Source organism: Podarcis cretensis, assembly GCF_951804945.1.
Source record: "Podarcis cretensis genome assembly, chromosome: 9".
In the NCBI taxonomy this organism is placed as follows: Eukaryota; Metazoa; Chordata; class Lepidosauria; order Squamata; family Lacertidae; genus Podarcis; species Podarcis cretensis.
This window is the reverse complement of record NC_137178.1, coordinates 38,702,837-38,721,407: the sequence shown is the minus strand read 5'-3', so window position 1 is coordinate 38,721,407 and position 18,571 is coordinate 38,702,837. Positions and strand designations below refer to the sequence as shown.

General features: G+C 40.8%; 1 protein-coding gene across 4 annotated transcripts in view; it reads left to right on the top strand.

Annotated features, from left to right (window-relative positions):
• The window catches only part of SLC10A7 (solute carrier family 10 member 7), a 130,726-nt gene extending 123,030 nt beyond the window's left edge, over positions 1 to 7,696 (top strand). For 2 of the 4 annotated variants that reach the window (XM_079990622.1, XM_079990621.1), the window contains 3 exons: positions 1,315 to 1,460; positions 3,492 to 3,685; positions 3,996 to 7,696. In XM_079990622.1, coding sequence (XP_079846748.1) covers positions 1,315 to 1,460; positions 3,492 to 3,662 — 317 coding nt within the window. In that variant the 3' untranslated portion in view covers positions 3,663 to 3,685; positions 3,996 to 7,696. The remainder of the gene's footprint in view (positions 1 to 1,314; positions 1,461 to 3,491; positions 3,686 to 3,995) is intronic. The other 2 variants (XM_079990624.1, XM_079990623.1) reach the window with 1 other exon arrangement.
• Positions 7,697 to 18,571: the final 10,875 nt, after the last annotated feature.

Below are 18,571 nucleotides of genomic sequence, written 5' to 3'. Positions count from 1 at the left end.
ATGTGCTATAAGTGATGAAAGAAACTGGAGTGGACAGATGAAAATAAAGATAACCAAATCCTTTTAAGCATAGCACCTTTTGTTCTTTGCTACCCATCTTAAAGATTTAAATTTCTCAGCAGTTCTTTGCTATTTTTGTTATAGTGGCACCTGCTCCTGTCACTGTCGTTTGAATCACTGCTCCTGTTCCATAGTTACATTAACAAACGCTGTGGACTGAAATATCCAAGAGTGGCCTGGGATTTACAATAGGCTTTGTTTCCTTGTTTGTAATGTTGTTCAAAGAATCCAGCATCCCTTCTCAGACAAAAGACCAAAAATCAAACAATCATGCACATCCTCATGTAGTTTCTTTTCTTCATTCAAAACTTTGTAGGATTTAATGGCACTACATTGGGCTTGATTTCCAAAAGGGTTTTGAGCCACAATCCTTTACCCACATACCCAGGAGTAAGCCCTATTCAACTCTATGGGACTTGCCTCTTGAGTAGACATTGTGCTGTTATAACTGTGTAATGTTTGTTTGTTTGTTTGTTGCTTGCTTGCTTGCTTGCTTGCTTGCTTGCTTGTTGCTTGCTTTCTAACATTCCTGTAACTGTATTACACACACACACACACACACACACACACACACACACACGCTTTCTAACATTCCGGGAATACTTTATAGCAATAATATGCAACCTGGAGGCCTCTTATAGACCCAACCACCCCAATTCAAGGCACTGCTAGGTAAACAATCAGTCATTCCTTTTGATGCACCAGTTGTCTGAAATGTCCTGGGCAAAGCGGTAAGGATTCCTTTTCCATTCCAAGGTGCAAATGTTCCCCTTTCACTGCAAAGAGAACATATTTGTTTGTGAAAAAGAGAGTAGGCCAGCGAAAGTGAGGGATATCATAAATGGGGGAGAAGGTAAGCAATTTGGCATTGAGATAAAGGAAAGCAAGAGGGTGGGGGAATCTAGGTCACCCCCCAATATTTTGTACAGTTGGCCTCTAGCAGGTTAGAAATTTGCATTCAGCCTCTGGCTGAGAGAATGCGCTTTCGAACGGAGGGGAGATTTGTTCTTGGAGTCTCTCCAGCATTCTGTCTCGTTCCTTTTTGCCAAAAGGAAAAGGGGCTTTTCTTCACTGCAGAATTAGTTTTTCTGCCTCCTACTACATTTGTGTCTTCTGAACTATCTTTTTTCGTTTGTTTTCTTTTTTGAAATCTTAGTGAAATGTTACAAAAAGTATAATGCTTTCCTGTGATCCCCGACAAAGAAAATACATCAATCAAAGCAGTCCTAAATTTAGCTGTCTTTCTGTCCACAGGAATACCAATGCTGAAGATAGTATTTGAAGGCTACGAACACCTATCCTTAATCTCAGTCCCTTTACTTATCTATCACCCGGCTCAGATTCTCCTCGGTAGCGTGTTGGTACCAACAATAAAGTCTTGGATGATTTCTAGACAAAAGGTAAGGAATTGTGGCCAGAAGCACAGTTCATTATGATAGATCTAGGGAGAGAGAGAGAGATAAGATTAGAGAACTGTTGTGTCCATTGCTGTTCAGGTGCTGGCAGAGCCACTCCATGATCATACCAATCTGCAGGCAAGGAGATTAGGCTAGGCTGAATGTGTGCTTTGTGTGGACTTCTGGCAATCATTTTGCACGGAAAAAGCACATCAGTAAATAGGACCTGCAGGCATACCCAGAGATGCTCACTGCATCTGAAGCACCGTACCACATTTTGTCCTTGTACAACGCTTTGGTGAGGTTCTCTGTACAATAAAGTACCTGCTCTTCCTTCCTAGATATCATAAACATTGAAGGGAAAGCATTTAGAAAAATTCCAAAGACAGGAAATTGTGACTCACTCTTTCTTTCTTTCATTCATTCATGCATGTGTGCCCAGTAAAGTCTTAAAAGGCCCTGTTGTGGGTGGTTTTATTTCCCCCAAATCTAGTAGGGCATTTGCCTTTTTCATCCAAGATGCATCCAAAGTCAGGTCTCTCTTTTTGTTAGTTTTAATTAACCAGGCTATGTTGCTTGACAGATTTATTTTGATCATTTGTCATTTTGCCATACCACTGTTCTTCTTCTGGTCTTGTAGGTTATTTTTCCAAGAATATTATTCTAATTACATGACAATATTATTATTTTTGTAAATCAGGGAAGTTCATTCTTGGTTCAGTAGCAATAATTACAATAGATTTTGATGTTGTGCCTGGATAATGGTCTCCTGCTTTGAAAGTAAACATGTCAACTTCACCTTGATGTTTATTTTCTATCAACTCCTTGGCTTCACTTTGGCATTTCTTTCCTGGTGGAAAACTGTTATCCAGTCATTGTACTCAGCTCTACAGTGACATCCTTCCTTAATTATGATACCAACATTTGATTTCTTCATGAAGTAGAATTTAAATATTTAGAGGTTTGTCGACAAGAGGGCGTTTCTATTCCAGCAAGTAGTACCGTAGAAGCCTCCACACAACAAAGATCTCATTTTCCCAAACAATGTTGCAAATATATGTGTCTTCATTTGTAATGTATTGAATACAATTAACCCGAATTCTCAAATTTAAGAAACAAATAGTGCACTTTTTACGAGAGCATTGTGGACTGTGTTCGATCTGTTTTGGTAATGCTTTCTCAATAACCTGTCTTGCTGTTTTTTAAAGATGTTTAAATATAAGACGAATACCCATATCATGGTTCACAAGCTGTTGGGAACTTTTCAGCACCCAGTAAATGAGTTTCAACACTGAAGAAACCTGACAGCAACACTCACGTTACATATATGTGCACATAATTTACATGAGTGCAATTTCTCATATGATTTTTTTTAAAAAAAGAAAACAGTCCAACAAACACTGGAATTAGGCCTGAAACTGGGTCAACCAAATATGGAGAGCTAATGAGACCTTTCAGTACTGTCAGAACTACTACGGTACCAGATCTCACTACTATAAAGCCAACAGGAGTCTTATCGCAAGGCATTTGACAGTGCCAGAGGCTTCTTCAAGAAAGGGGCAGCAAAGCAATGCAACACACAGTTAAACCATGGAATTCACTCCGATAAGAGGCAGTGAGGGCTCCCAACTTTGGAAAAGGATTCATGGAGGAGAAGGCTTATCAGTGGCTACTAGCCATGATGGCTGTGCTCGTGACTCCATGGTCATAGGCAGTAATGCTTCTGAATACTAGCTGCTAGAAGCCACAAGAAGGTAGAGTGCTCTTGTGCTCAGGTCCTGCTTGCAGGTTTTCCATGGGCATCTGGATGGCCACTGTGAGAACAGAATGCTGGACTAGATGTTGTTCTAGCAGGCTCTTCTTAAGTTCTTACGCTCTTCTAAGTGTCCAAGGAGGAACTTTCTCTGCCCGGTGCCACCCTGTGGCCTGCCTTGGATGCCCAGTGCTGCCATCTTTCTCCTCTAGGAAATGCAATGGTGCCACTCTAAAGTTTTCTTAACAGGAAAGGATAACCTAGGATTTTTTTTCTCCCAGGAAATCTGCAACAGATGGCTTCTTAAAAGTTACCACCCTTCATCGTTCGCATTTTATCAGATGTGTGATTCCAGTTCCCTGTCTTTAGGAATTGCCAGGAGTGAGAGAGGAGTAGGGTATGCTGCCAGTCAGTGTCAGAGAAATAAGAAAGTGTCATGTCTCCAGGTGTGAGGGAGAGAGAGAAGGAAGAAACGGTATGTTATAGCCCATCGTGAGGTGACTTGTAGAAAAAAGCTAGAGTCTTTTTGATCTTTGCTAATCCCAGAAGAAAGAATTCTTGCATAAGGTGGAGGAGAAGAAAACTAGCAAGATAGTGGGGGAACACCCCTTGTAATTTAGCAGCACAAGACACTCAGGGAAGAGTTGGCCAGAGACACCAGCATCTCTCCCTCCTGCTGTAGGAAACCTATCACCAATTTATTTCAAGTACATTGGGTTGTTTAACTTTGCTGCTGCTGCTTCTTTCAATGCAAACAAACTGATGCTGTGTTTTACTGCTTGCAGGCACTGAAATTAACAAAGCAGCCCAAGATGCCAGTGAAAGTTTAACAGTGGAAGAGATCCAATGAATGTATATATGTACTATTTTGTACATACACAGAGACAATTCAGAAGATGGGCATATGTGAATGTTGCTTCGGCATTTATTTTATTTTTATAGATACTTATATATACATATATATATTTAAAATACCTACTGAAGTGCCTTAAAATATATTTGACAAAAGCATTGATTCCAAAATCACATGGCTGCTTGGTGTAAGAGGTTGCACTAAAGTTTGGGGTCATTTGAATTCCCCCCCCCCCCTTTATTGAGTGAATAGTTCAGACAATGAGAGACCGGAGCTTCCATCCTCACACCTTCTCAGAGGAAGTTGGCACAAGCCGCCAAGTGTTTCTTACTCTCACGTAAGCTCCACTGAACTGAATGAAGTCAGAACAAGAGCCGTGCTCTGCAGATTCTACTCACCATTCACGTGCATATATGCTAATCCCAGGCCAAAACAAACCAGGGGCAAGCAACACTCTTCTGGCTGACAACAGGAAAGCAATTTCTGAAGTTCTAGTCAACATTAACTTGAATTTCTGTATGATTCCATAACCCTCCCTGCTCCTATGATTATGACATGCCTTTTTCTTCTAAGTTTGTGTACACTCAGCATGGGGCCATCCATTGGAGAGAAACGGAGAAGCATAAATTATTTGCATTTGTTGACACAGTTGTCTAGACATTCCTTCAAAGCTAATGGTTTCTCAAGGCAATTCTCTGCATTCCATTTTTATGATTTTATGGCATTGTATATCTTAAATGCATTGTGAGCATCTTCAAAGAGAAGGCCCGGTGCTTATGGTTGTAAGGGAAGATCTGTGATCTACACGTGCAGCTAGGAGGGTTTTTATTAGTAACATTAGTATTATTGGTGTTAACCCAAACTGAGCTAAAAGATCCCCCCTCTTTTCCCCAAATTCAGTACACCATACCCCACAGCGACAGAAGAATATCCGATGCTAATATTCTCTTTACTGTCGCTTGCAGAGTGGTGTTCTTTGCAGCAAACACAAGCTAGTAAAAATGAAAACCTAATTCTGTAATTAGATATTTCCCACAGAAAGCATATATTTGTGTACTCTTTAAATGTTGGAAAGCACTGGTATAAAAGGGGGGATATTTCTGGTCAATTTGGCTGCTGTAGCTTAAGTGATTTTTTTTTTTTTAAGATTAAATATGTTGAGTTTTCTTTACACTTCATAAAAGAGTCCAGTATACTAATGATATACACCTACCTGGGAGTAAGTCCTTCATTGGAATTTACTTCCATTCCTAATAGGAATTTACATAGGATTGCATTGCTAGTAAGCAGTGTCCCTTATTCATGTCAGTTGCCTTTAGGCTAAGGCAGGATTCCTCAACCTCGGCCCTCCAGATGTTTTGAGACTACAATTCCCATCATCCCTGACCACTGGTCCTGCTAGCTAGGGATCATGGGAGTTGTAGGCCAAAAACATCTGGAGGGCTGAGGTTGAGGAAGCCTGGGCTAAGAGGTAGTCAACCTTTTTATACCTACCACCCACTAATGCATCTTTCTCGATGGTAAAATTTCCTTACCTTCCACCAGTGCTCAATGGAAGGAGGATTCAGCTTGTGCTGTACAACCCTCTACCGCCCACCTAGAATCCTGAAACGCCCACTAGTGGGCAGTAGGGACCCGGTTGACAGCCCCTGGGCTAAGCAGTGATCTGAGAGACAGATAATGCCATTACACCCTCGTGAGCTTGGTAATCATGTGGCCCCATCCAGGAGATCCTTATGGACCTGGTAGCTTGCACCGCAACCCTGTCCACAAGGGCTTCCTGTTCATAGCCCATTCCATTGAAGTATGTGAAGAAGCCTGCTTCTGCAAGAATGTATGTGTGCATTCAACCGCATACGGAATTGTGGGAATGAAAATGTTGATTCTGACCTCTGTACATTACGGTGGAAAGAAAGGGCAGGTTCTTAGGGAATGTCATTCATTTTCAATATTATTGACCTGGCTTGTGCAACAATGTGAGCCAAATTGGCTTAGCAAGAACATGCAACCATGTGGGCTCCCATAGAGGAGCTTGCAGGTACTTTTTGATCCTCCTTAGTCCTTGTTACTGCTGTGCCTACCTAAGTCAAGGTTTGGCTTTGTGTGTTGTCTGAACCAGGACTCACGGTTACACTCTTCCCCTCATTAACTACAATCTGCAGTTTGGTTTACCATGTTGTGCGAACCTTATTAACTGCACACACAAACTGTTTGAAATACATTCTTCTCCCTATACCCCAAGACTTGATAATGCATTATTCATCTTGGGATTAACAGTCCTGCCCAGATAATTGTATTTGGTGCCAAGCTGAGTTGCCTTATTATGTTGTCAACAATCTATATCAATCTGTATAAAATGACTTCCTTGTTGCTTAGGTCAAAATGTGTTTATTGATAGGCCACTTTTCGGAAATGAAGTTACCACTTCTGAATGACAGAGGTGCAAAAGATCTAAGTGCCCATTAATAAGAATTAAGGTCAGTGAAATTGAGCATAGAAGCTACTACATTTTGCCAATTAGATAGCCTCAATCACGTTTATTTGCATATGGGTCAGAATTATAAAATGGTAACATATCAGATATGTTTCTAAGAAGACAGCCTGTACAGGTACCGGTATTCCCCAAACTCATCACAAGCTAGATTCTCAGTTAAGTGGATCAGATATATGTATTTTTACACACAAATTACAAATTCACCTCGTATACATCTTGATTCAGTTGTCTAAAAATACAGGGAGCCAAAACGCCAGAAAAAGAACAGATAACATGTTTTTCTTTTTGTGTTGACAAATCCTTTCTTGGGCCTCCAAAATACAGGTTATCTTAAGTCCACAATCTTGGCCATAAGCTGAGGAAGAAAATGAGACCCTGAGTTTTGTGGCTGACTGTTCCAAAACTGGATGCAATATCGTGTGAATTTTTCTCGTGAGCAAGCCCCATGAAAATGAGGAGATGCACCACAGTGCAAGGTTTGCTCTTATGCAAATCCAATTCATTTTGATGCCTCTTGCAAATGAAATATTCCTGGCTGTTTCTTCCACCACTGTTAAACTCACAGCCAACTAACTCTTCTGTCTTATCATTTGAGTCATGTCTGCTCTTAAACAGTCGCTACACTGCTACTCATCCAACAGATCTACCTCAAATTACTACAGTATCATCAGTTCATGACTTTTAACTATGAAAATTTGTCATGGCAATTTCATTGATATTACACTGTATTTAAGGCTTCCAGGGAAAGGCACTTCTGGCTATAATTGTTTATGGCTTTGAACAGCCTAAATGGTGTTATGTTTCTTTCTTCCTCATTTTACACAAGTGAATGTTGGGTGGATTGTTCTTAAAGGAACATAAAGCAAAACTGAATTACATCCTTTAAGTCCATACTTAGTAGAACTTAATTATTCATATCCAAAATGTTACATTATGTTTAAAGACTGTTAAGATGTTCATTTCATGCCTTCAGTTATAAGAGGAGCTCATTGGGTGTTAGTTTGGAAAGAGGCAAACGGATAGGTCTGCAGTTTATTTTTGTAACTTGGGTTCTTTTTTCTGCCTGGGTAAAGCTTTTGGTTTGTTTGTTTTTAAAATCTATATGAACACTTTTTAAAAATAAAAATAACTGATAAAAATGTTTCTCTCTCTTTTTTGTGGATGACATCCAAAAGAGTCAAGCAGGAGATGTAACTGCATGGACCACTTGTTGTCTGACCTCTTATTCAGATTTGCTGGGGTGTTTGCAGTGTACAGTTCTCGCAACAGGATTTGGCTCACTTGTTGATTTCTTCCATTCTCTACTTTGAGTTGAGCATTGTTGGATACATTATTGTTGCCTCTGACTCTGTTTATTTATTAAAGCATTTCTATACCAGTGTATCATAAAATATCAAGACAGTGCAACCTACAAAACATTTTAAAAAATAAATAAATGAAATACGGTTGACCATTCAAGCGACTGGCTAACAAAAAACAAATAGCTGCAAAGGGTTGTCAGCACACAAAAAGTCTTCAAGAAACACCTGAAAGTTAAAAAGAGAGGCTGCCCTGTCCTGGTTTCTGTTTTTTAAAAAAATAATATTTATTAACATTTTAAAGATTGCAAAAGAAAGACAAAGAATTAAACAAAACAAAACAATACAATACAAAAACAAAAACACCACACAACACCAACCCCCAAACATTAAATTAACAAAACCAAACAAACACAATTTAAAACACATCTAATAAGTTCAGTATCTTAACTTTCATTTACTTGTTTCAACGACCTCCTCACACCTCCCTTTTTGTATTCCACTTTAATTAACTGTTTCAGCAATTCCTTTCCATCTTCCTCTGTTTTCTGTCCTGAAATTTATCTTAACATATTCTAACCTTATTTTTCCCTTTAATATATAATTGTCTTAACATATTTTAACTTTATTTTCCCTTTAATACTCTAATAATCTATTTGTACTTAATTCCTTATAACATTTCTACTAAAGCCATATAGCTCCTTTCCAACATTTTTCTAACACTCATTAATTTTACAATATTTTTATAAATAGTCTTTAAACTTTTTCCAATCTTCTTCCACCGACTCTTCTCCCTGGTCCCGGATTCTGCCAGTCATATCCGCCAATTCCCTATAGTCCATCAACCTGGTGATCTTCTGTCCGATGCTCTTAACTCTTTTCCAAGTCCCTTCTGCGAGTCTTCTTCATATTTATACATGAACTTTACTTTGTCTTCCACTGATCTTATTTTCATTTTCCTTCCTTTGAGGCTAAAGAGTAGATCTCGGGGAAACTCCCACCTAAAGATGATTATATTCCTTCTTGACAGGGCAACCAAATCTCCGTAGTTAAATCTAAGATCCGAAAGGTATTTCAGGACGTCTTTCAAAATTTCCACTCTTGACTGTTGTTCTTTTAAGTTCCTCTGGTAGTTCCAACAGTCTCTTATTTTGTTCTTCTCTTTTTTCCCTCCTCTTCCAAGTCCAAGAGCCCTCACAGTTTCAATCTCTTCTTGACCCAAGTCCCGGTCCCAAAAGTCATCAAATTCCTGTGTAAGGAAATCTATCAAACTTTACTTCTCCAGTTCAGGTAGGGCTCTGATCCTCGAAATCTGATTTTCTTTAAATTCAATCATAGCAAGCATCAACTTATGGTCATCAAATTGCATCTGTAAGGCTGGAACTCTCTCTCCAATTGTGTTACTTTAGGTTCAACGGCAATAACTTTCTCCCTAGCCTTCTCCGCAGTTTGCCATGTCAAAGTAGATTCCTGTGTCAGTTTCTAAATAGTTTCTATATTGGTGTTCACTTTTTGTCCCAAATTGTCAATTTTGGTAGTTACCACATCCACCTATTTGTGAAGCTGTTCCAGTGAGTCACTTATCTTACATAATACAACCACTAAGGCCTCTTCTGTCAACATTCTTAACCGATTCAAGGTCCCCAGAATCTCACAGGTTTTTATCTTGCAGCTGGAAATTCCCCCAGCTCAACTCTTGTGACAGTTTCAAAAGCTTCCTCTAGAGGGAAACAGTTCCTCTAGAGGGAAACAGTTTCTATTTGTATTAGGCCTTTTAAACTCAATTCAAACAATAAAGTTAGTTTCAATTTTCTGTTACTTTTACTCCTTTTTAAACGCAGACGGAGACCATGGAAACAATGTATTCCTCTTATTTAACTGTCAGTGAACGTTCTAATCACGGTCAGTCCTGTTGGCAGCCCGTTTCCAGGATCGGAGCAGTGGTATATTAACTCTGTTCGCTCTCTCCTGCAGGTATACTCAGTCCAAGACTTTCCCCCCTCTTCTCCTGCCACCAAGGGGGGTTTAGTATTTTTTACTGATGGAAATTTAGTCCTTTACAATAGGCTTTCCAAGACTTCAGCTTCAGCTTCATTGCTTCAATCTATTTACAAAAGGGGAAGGTGGACTTCCTGTTTTAGACCTCCCCGTTTCGGCACCAAATTAAGACGTTTAAAAATCCAATTCTCCGCTAGTTCTCAAATTCAATCCAATTCTCCAATTCTCCGTAGTTGCTTTAAGATCAAATTGTCCACAGGAAAAAGTCAGCGCTCTCCGGCAACAGCTATGCGGCTTCGCTCCGTGGAAGAAGCAGTCAATTTGAAGCACCACGCCGCTCACCCCACGTCGCTCCGGATCCCCGAAACCGGGTTTCCCCGCGAGTAGGGGAGGCGCAAAAGGTGCCAGCCGAATCCCACATTCACAGGCTTCACCCGCCTGTGATTTCTAGTGGGTCTCCGCCTTCGCCGTGGCGGCCAGACCCGGATTCCCACGAAGCAAATTCCTCCCGATCAGAGGAATTTTGCCATTACCGGAAGTCTATGCCCTGTCCTGGTTTCTGATCCATAATTGACTTCTGACTTCTGCTCAATGATTGAAACTAAGACTTTCACATCAAATCTGACTATGGACTAACATGAACTTATCTCAACTCATAAAATTATCTCAACTCATAAACTCTTATCTCTAATTCTGTAACAAATTATTGTGTTATGCATATCCTTATGAGTTTGAGTTTGTAATCTCTGATTGAGTTTGCAACTTCTTATTAAGGCAAGTTGGGCTTCTGTAACACAGGAGGCAAGTAACAGCACTTCTCTGGGTAGCATCCTAAAACAACACCACCACAACATTCCAAACAAGGTAAGTAAGAGATTATAGTCACTGGACTTTGATATGCAAGTAAAATAATTCAATTTACGTAGCCCTGTTCAGCTGTTTAGTACTCACAGCTCCCAAATATGTAAAAGTGGGGAGGAAGCTACTTCCAGCACCAGGCCAATTGGCGGACCAACTGAAGGCTGGCAGCATCAACCCCGCCGTGTGGAAATCCCTTGCAGACAGCTGCAATGCCTGGAGGCAGACAGGTTGTGTATCCACAGCCCTGACCAGAGGAGGAATGACCACTGGGAGGAGCGCAGAGAGAAGCAGTGCCACGGTGCATCTGCAGCAGCACGACTGGACGCCTTCAGTGGTTGCAGCTGCAACAAAGCATGCCTCTCCCGCATCAGTCTCTACAGCTACAGAAGGCGCTACAGCCATCCAACAGCTTGACCCTCACCCCAAAGGCGCTCTCCTCCATTGTCTCCCTAGAGTCTGGATGCCAACAAATAATGCTTTTGTGATCCCCATAATAGTAACTTTATCAGGGTGATTAGCCAAATTCAGGGAGGATATGTCTCTCTGCGCCTATTAGTCATGCTAGATTCGTGGAAATTCTGCATGTTGGCGAAGAAGCCCATAATGCCGGTTGCTGGCATGAGAGGAGTGGTCATGCTGCCATACCTAATAGACTTATTTACATATCCTTAGATTGCTGATTTTGGCCCAGGCAATTTTTTTCTATTACACCCCTCTGCTAACACTTTTAAGGTAAAATTTTGTTGGAAAAGGGAGCTTGACTCTCATTGCTTTTGTAAGAGAACTGCTACTGAAAACGTATGCTAATAACAAAGGCTCTACCTAGCATTGCTGCTTCAACAGTCTGGAAAATGATCTGCTCCCCGCAGCGGGTTGTCTTTCTCAAAGGGGTGCCTTTTTCTCTCTCCCCTCCTTGACTTCCTTTCTGTTGAGAAAATGGAGCAATTGATGCTTCAAAAGGGAATTCCGCACTTGGCAATCAGCTCCCGCTTGCAGGATGTCTTTGTCAACGGCAGCTTGAATATATTTTCCTCTCATTTCTCTCTGTTGTGGCAGTGGCAGACACAATTCCTTTCAGATCAGAAGCCTAGTGCCTACCTGGGACAGACTGTGAAAGGCATCTTCCCATGAGCCAATCGGATCCTTGCCATGGAACTGAGGATCTTGTTGGCTGCGGTGTGAGTTTTCCATTGAAGCAGATCTGCAGGTCCTGCTGCTGAGCATCATTCCATACAGAGGAAGACTGACTTCCTGGTGGCCCACAATAAACACCTCTCACCTTCAACTTAAACTATTGTCTATCTTTCCCCAAGGGCTGCTTCACACACTGCAGACTTTTTGACTTGAGCCCCATTATGTGAAAACTCTGGCTGTACTAAAATCTTGATTATTCCCATAATATAGATCCAAACTAGGATAGAGAGTCATGTCAGATAGTGCTTCTCTGACCCTGTTATCACAGATGTCGCCATCAGCAATTCCATAGGCAACGTTAAGGTTTCTCCTGGACCCCAACTTTCCACGTGTGTCCAGATCATGCATACATGCACCAGGAGAGAGGATGAATCACATGGTGTCTTTCCCCCAAGATTTCCAGTAAGTATACTTCCTATTTTCCATCAGTTAAAGCAAATTGCAGGAGGAATCTGAAATTTCGTGATGGGGATACTTGCACTGAATTCGGTTAACTCTTGAATAACATGGCTCTCTCCAGTTGTCCTCAAACTGCAGTGTTGCTGTAATTCACAGATCTTTGTTACTGACATCAGTAGACCCCCATAACATTGGGATTAAAAATGAAAAATTTTATATCTTAAAAGGGATACATCATACAGGAATATCACCCACCAATAAGTTAAATGAACTTTGATTTAAGAGTAATATCCAATCTTTTCTACCCACACAAAAATAAGACGCGAGTGGCAGATAATATGTTTCCCTCAAAAAAAAAAAAGGCGATCTAATTTTAAAAATAAATTTCCTTATAGTATGGTTCACCATTTGACACATTATTCAGCAAACCTGCATTTTCACAAGGAATGAAGAAAAATGGAAAGCCCCTAATCTAATTGGCTACTGATGCCACATAAATTTCAACTCACAATTTGGCTTATTTTCATAAAATTGGCAAATTCTGCAATTTTTGTGCCTTTCCATGAGTTTAAAGTTGTAATTTATTTTTGTTCCAAAACAGCAAGAGGGTATTTAGACTTGTTGCAGGTCTTAATGTGCACTGGTTTGATCTACTGTATTGTTTTTAAGATTGCTTTTAACACATTATAATCCTGGTGTTAAAACCTTGGGATGAGCTGGCAACTGAGAAAATGAATAGCATTGTCACATAAAATATCCAGGACTCTGCCAGTGAGGAGGAGCACTTTCCTATCCTGTGGGCTGAGGCTGTTGGGATCCAAGGACAAGTCTTGCCGATTCTTAGCTTCAGGGGGTTATTGTCTCATGTACAAAGTGTTTGCTCAGAACTTGGAAGCTGCCATCTTACACCCTGAAGGAAACAAGATTTTATAATTGACAATAATTCATTTGGATGTTATGATAATCAGAAAACAAACAAGAAGATTCCTTTGTAAACTGAGAGGTTGTTCATCTGGGATGCTTTGAAAGGAACACACATATGCTCAGTGAAAGTAAAATGTACCAATAACTGACTCTGTTCCATAGAGACTATTCCAGTGTCAAACACAGCAACTTTTTAGCAGTTCGGATTTGCCGGAGAACTATTTTGAGTGGTGTACTAGTGAAGGAACAGCAAGTTTCCTGTGGCTCTCAGCTTGGATTTTAAAGTTTCTAGCCATTATGGCTGCAAAGCTAGACTTGACACCGTATAGGCAATGCTTGGTGGATCTCAGAAGCCTGAGGTGTGACTGAATACGATTCCCAACAGATGAGGGCGTATGAGTCCTTGCAAAAGTGGACTCAGATGTGCCACATTCTGTAAACCTGTGTGAGTTGCGTAATTGCAATAAGGAGTAGGCACGGAATCTGGTTTTGTGGTTGGAAAGTTGCAATTTTTTGTCTGTGGAAAATATGGTGCCCCCACTGATCTTAGTGGTAAGCACACCTGGAAAATTAAGAAACTATCTTAAAATGGCTGCCGGGGGGAGACATGGCCAGCCAAAATGGCTTGCTTGAGGCAAGGGGTGGGGCGTGGTCACAAAGCAAAAGTAACTTGCCCAACAAACCAAGTATAAGGCAGAGGTTGAGACTGAGTCCTGAACCAGATATTTAACCTTACAAAGCCCAACAAAATAAGCAGGTTTTTCCCCAAGGCTAGCTGATGAGGTTTGAAAAAAAGGAACACGGACAAGTCCAAGAAACTGACTACAAGACAGGTTGGGTCTGGGTCCCATATTTAACCTGCATATTTGACTGCATATAGCAGAACAAAATCCCCATTTCACAGAATGGGAGCTAATTTATCCAGATTACATCTGAATGGTTTGTTTATGTGACTGACTGTTGATATTTGTGGTTTAAATTCTATTTTACTGTATGCTGCTATGAGATCACATTCAAGATGAAAGATGTGCTAAAAATACCTTAAAATATTACTTTCTCTACAATTAATTTATTCTTCAATCTTAATAGGAATATCACCCACAAACCAAGTCTCCCAATTCATTTTTAATCAACTCTCAATGCGCTCATTTCAGGATGCACCCCGTGGCCTGTCCCTCAGCAGCCTGGCTCTGCATTCACCTCAAGAGTTTTTCTAAAGCTGGGCTGTTTCCTTCAAGATCAGATGTGTTGATGTTTCTTGCTTAACCAAAGAGAAGGATTTGGAGGCTTGGCTTAGAAAATCTCTGATTCTGTGTACATGATAGGCCCTTCACATGCATGTAACTAACCACGTTGACTGTAACAGTCACCCAGTGGCAAACACATACATGTGATTTAGGAGCTGTGTATTCATTTTAGATAAAGCATTGCACTAAATTTATACTTGTTCTGAAGAAAATGCCAGAAGGAACTACTGGGTACATATATTGTTTCTCACCTTTTCTTTGCATTGGGAGAACCCTACGATTTTACTCCGCCAGTAGCAGCAGAGATTATGTTAGTTGTCCTCCTGGTGTGTCTGCCATGTTATTTTCCTAGAAGTTCCGAGATGTTGCATTGTTCTGGAACATTTGTGATATTTTTTATTTTTTTATTTTTTTTTTAAGATACTCACCACACACATGCAAAATGGCAGCCCCCCACTGAACTGATTTTTTTAAAAACACAGAATGACACAATGTCTAGGGCATTTGGGGTGGGTGGGTAGGATGTCAGCCATTAAGAGCAGCTGTCAAAGCCACTGCCACTGCCACAAATGCCGTCCAAAAATGTGAAAACAGTGTAGGACAGATGCACACCTAACAAGCAAATAACAAAACGTATCTGACAAATCAGTAACAAAAGAAGTATTTTATATCTATATATATATATATTGATATTTAAAAAAACTCCCAGAATGAACAAGCTTTATGATTTAATTCTGTCTTATTTTGTTCTTTCCACAAATCATTTTTCTTTTGACTCTTTTCTCTAGGCGTAAAAATCACTTCAGAAGTCTGGCTGCACTTTGTATCCTAAAGCCACCATTTTGAAACATCTGATGTGGGTGTGTGGGTGTTGGAAGGAGAGAAATATGTGTATTTAAAATAAATTAATATGGCAATACAGTAAGGCTAATTATTGAACAAACTGCTGGAGTCTGTACTAGAACAGAAATTTGGAGATAAGTGGCTTAAAAAAACCACACCTGCCTATGTGCTTCAAGCACAGCAAATCCTTGTTTAATGAGTCCAAAGGATTAGTGCTGCACACCAGCCATATTAGCACCACATTGGCCAGAGGTGTGTATAGATCCCTTCTCCAGAATCGTACCACTTTTTTTTTTTAACTGTGTGCCCCCAAGGCTATGGCTTTTGCCCCATTCTGACTCTTTCCAAAGGAGCGAATCAATACCAGTCCATTACGTACGTAGATGAAGACCATCAATAAAGGAGGAACTAGCTGGAGGTGAGAAGGCAATCATAGAGGATTTTGCGGTTTTATCAAAGGGCTTTCTCTGTGTTACAAGAGACTTTGCATAACTAAGCCTAGCTGGAAATAGTACAAAATAGCATGGAGAAATAAACAGATAAAAAACATAGTTGTAAGCGGACCAGTTGATTATTCTGAGTTACTTGAAAGGGTGTTTTTTAAAAACAAAAACAAAAACCAACAACTATCAGAAGTGTTGATGTGTTCAGGACAGAAAAGATCCTTTAAATTTGATTTGATCTGCTCTACCCAGAGATGGGGTAAAAATTCAAATGACAAAAATGGCCTTTTGGAAACAGTCATACAAAAGGAACATAATAAATTTGCTAAATTTTGCTAACTTTTTCCACGTAGATGCACAAAATTTTGAAATTGGCATCTTTTAAAACTTCTGATGGAAAACATTAAAATACATTAAATCTGTGAAAGTTACTATAAATGTTATACCAAAAAATTAAATGAGTATCAAGTAGCCCAGCTACCCCCAGTACGATATTCTGTGATAAAAAGCAGATTGGTGAGAAAATTCTTTTGTATACTTTTATGCATGCAAATAAGGCTGAATTTTAAAAACAGGAGTGTAAGCACTGAACTGAAACAATCATTTTCTTGAAAATTTGCCTGAATAAGACAATAAATTTAGCAATGGTGCCCTCTAGTGGGACGAAATGGCTAGTGCCGAAACAAGTGGAAAGCATGGATGGCAGTCACAAACTATCATCAGCCTGGTTTTCCAATAACAAAGATTCTGTTGCAGAACTAAGGGGATCTTAAGCCTGATGAGGGTTATTTCCTATTGTAACTAGTCAATTGTTGTTTGCAATTGCAATTGTTGGCAGTGCAGGGAGTAGCACTGGTTTTTCTTACCATGAGGACTGACATGTTTTCTTTCCTAACAAGAGGTTCTGTGCCTTTAATGGCTGCATAGCCGGCAGGCTTCCTAGGCATGATGATGTAGCGATAAAAAAGGCTGCACCTGTGGAGTTTCTACCTCTCATGTGAATGTTAGAGACTGAGAGCTTGGACTGAAAGGTGCCGGAACTCCCTCATTCTCTTATCATGGCAATGGTGCCCACCTGAGAGGTGCCAGAACTGCATTCCAGTGCATTTCGGCTGGAAAAAAGCCCATTTTCACACTCGCTATACGACTGAGGAGGTGCAGGGCATGTCCACATATTCACATACATGTGTATAAGGTACTATGAGAGACAAGCAGTATGCATGTGCATCTTAACATGTGCCAACCCAACTTGTGCAACCCTTCCTCCTCAGAAATGGGGGCAGAGAACAGAACAGCCACACGAATGAGGCCTACGTTGTTACTAAATAAGCATAGTGCTGGCATCATATGCATGCGTCAAGGGGCTGTGCCTGCTTCCCACCACCACCACCTGCATAGGATCATCGTCATCATCGAAAGCCGGTAAGTACGTCTCACCCTGGGGAGCCGAGCTGATCTAGTTGATATACAGTGGCACCTCGGGTTACATACGCTTCAGGTTACACACGTTTCAGGTTACAGACTTTGCTAACCCAGAAATAGTGCTTCCGGTTAAGTACTTTGCTTCAGGATGAGAACAGAAATCATGCAGCAGCAGGAGGCCCCATTAGCTAAAGTGGTGCTTCAGGTTAAGAACAGTTTCAGGTTAAGAACGGACCTCCGGAACGAATTAAGTACTTAACTGTACAGTTGAACCTGGAACAGGAAGTACAGTAGTACTAGGTGCACATTTTCATACAGCCACAAAATTCACCGCTTCACCTTGATCCAGTCTTTCTCTCTGCCTAATCTCCAGAGACTGATCTTCTCTATAAAACAAAACAAAACGGAAGAGGCCTGTGCTACTTCCAAAGGTGCTGGATGGTTGCTCCAGAGCACTGGAGTCTGTCGAGGACAAAGATGGGGAATCGGAAACACTCCATTTGCTACTGGACTACAACTTCCGCCATCCTGGACCACTGGCCATGCTGGCTGGAGCTGACAGGAGTTGGAGCTGAGAACAGGTGGAGGGCTACAGCTTTTCCATCCCTGTTCTTGGATGTGGGTGGGCAGGATGGAACCTGAGGTTGGTACCAGGGTGGTGTAGTGGTTAAGAGCGGTAGACTCATAATCTGATGAACCGGGTTCGTGTCTCCGCTCCTCCACATGCAGCTTGCTGGGTGACCTTGGGCTAGTCACACTTCTCTGAAGTCTCTCAGCCTCACTCACCTCACAGAGTGTTTGTTGTGGGGGAGGAAGGGAAAGGAGATTGTTAGCCGCTTTGAGACTCCTTAGGGCAGTGATAAAGCGGGATATCAAATCCAAAAGCTGCTGCTGCTTCTTCTTTTCCCAGTGCTTTAGAATGTGGTCCTTCTTCAGATGAGTGTGGTGGGAAAACATAGCAATGCTAATACTGTTCAGAATTAAAATTCTGTGATGTATGTTAATGTCATGAAGTTTAAGTGGTAGGAACAGCTCAGGGTCATGACATAAATTAGGTGTACTATCAAAAGGTTACCTCGTGCAAAGTCTTTATCTTGGATTAATCCCATTTGGGTCAATGGGACTTCTCCAAAGTAAGGATTTTAAAACTGAGACCTAAAGGCCCATTCCAGTAGATGGCTTACACCAGTTAATGGCTGCCAATGGCGAGAGAGTATTGGCAGCAGAAAAAAAACCATATAAACATTGTATGGCTGGGAGGTTCAGAAGGACAATGGGATCATGCCTGAAGTATTAGAAGCTTTTTGTGATAGCTTATATAACAGAGTGAAATTTCCTTTCCCTTCTTGAGCTTCATGTTTCCATAATAAACCCCAGCATGTCAC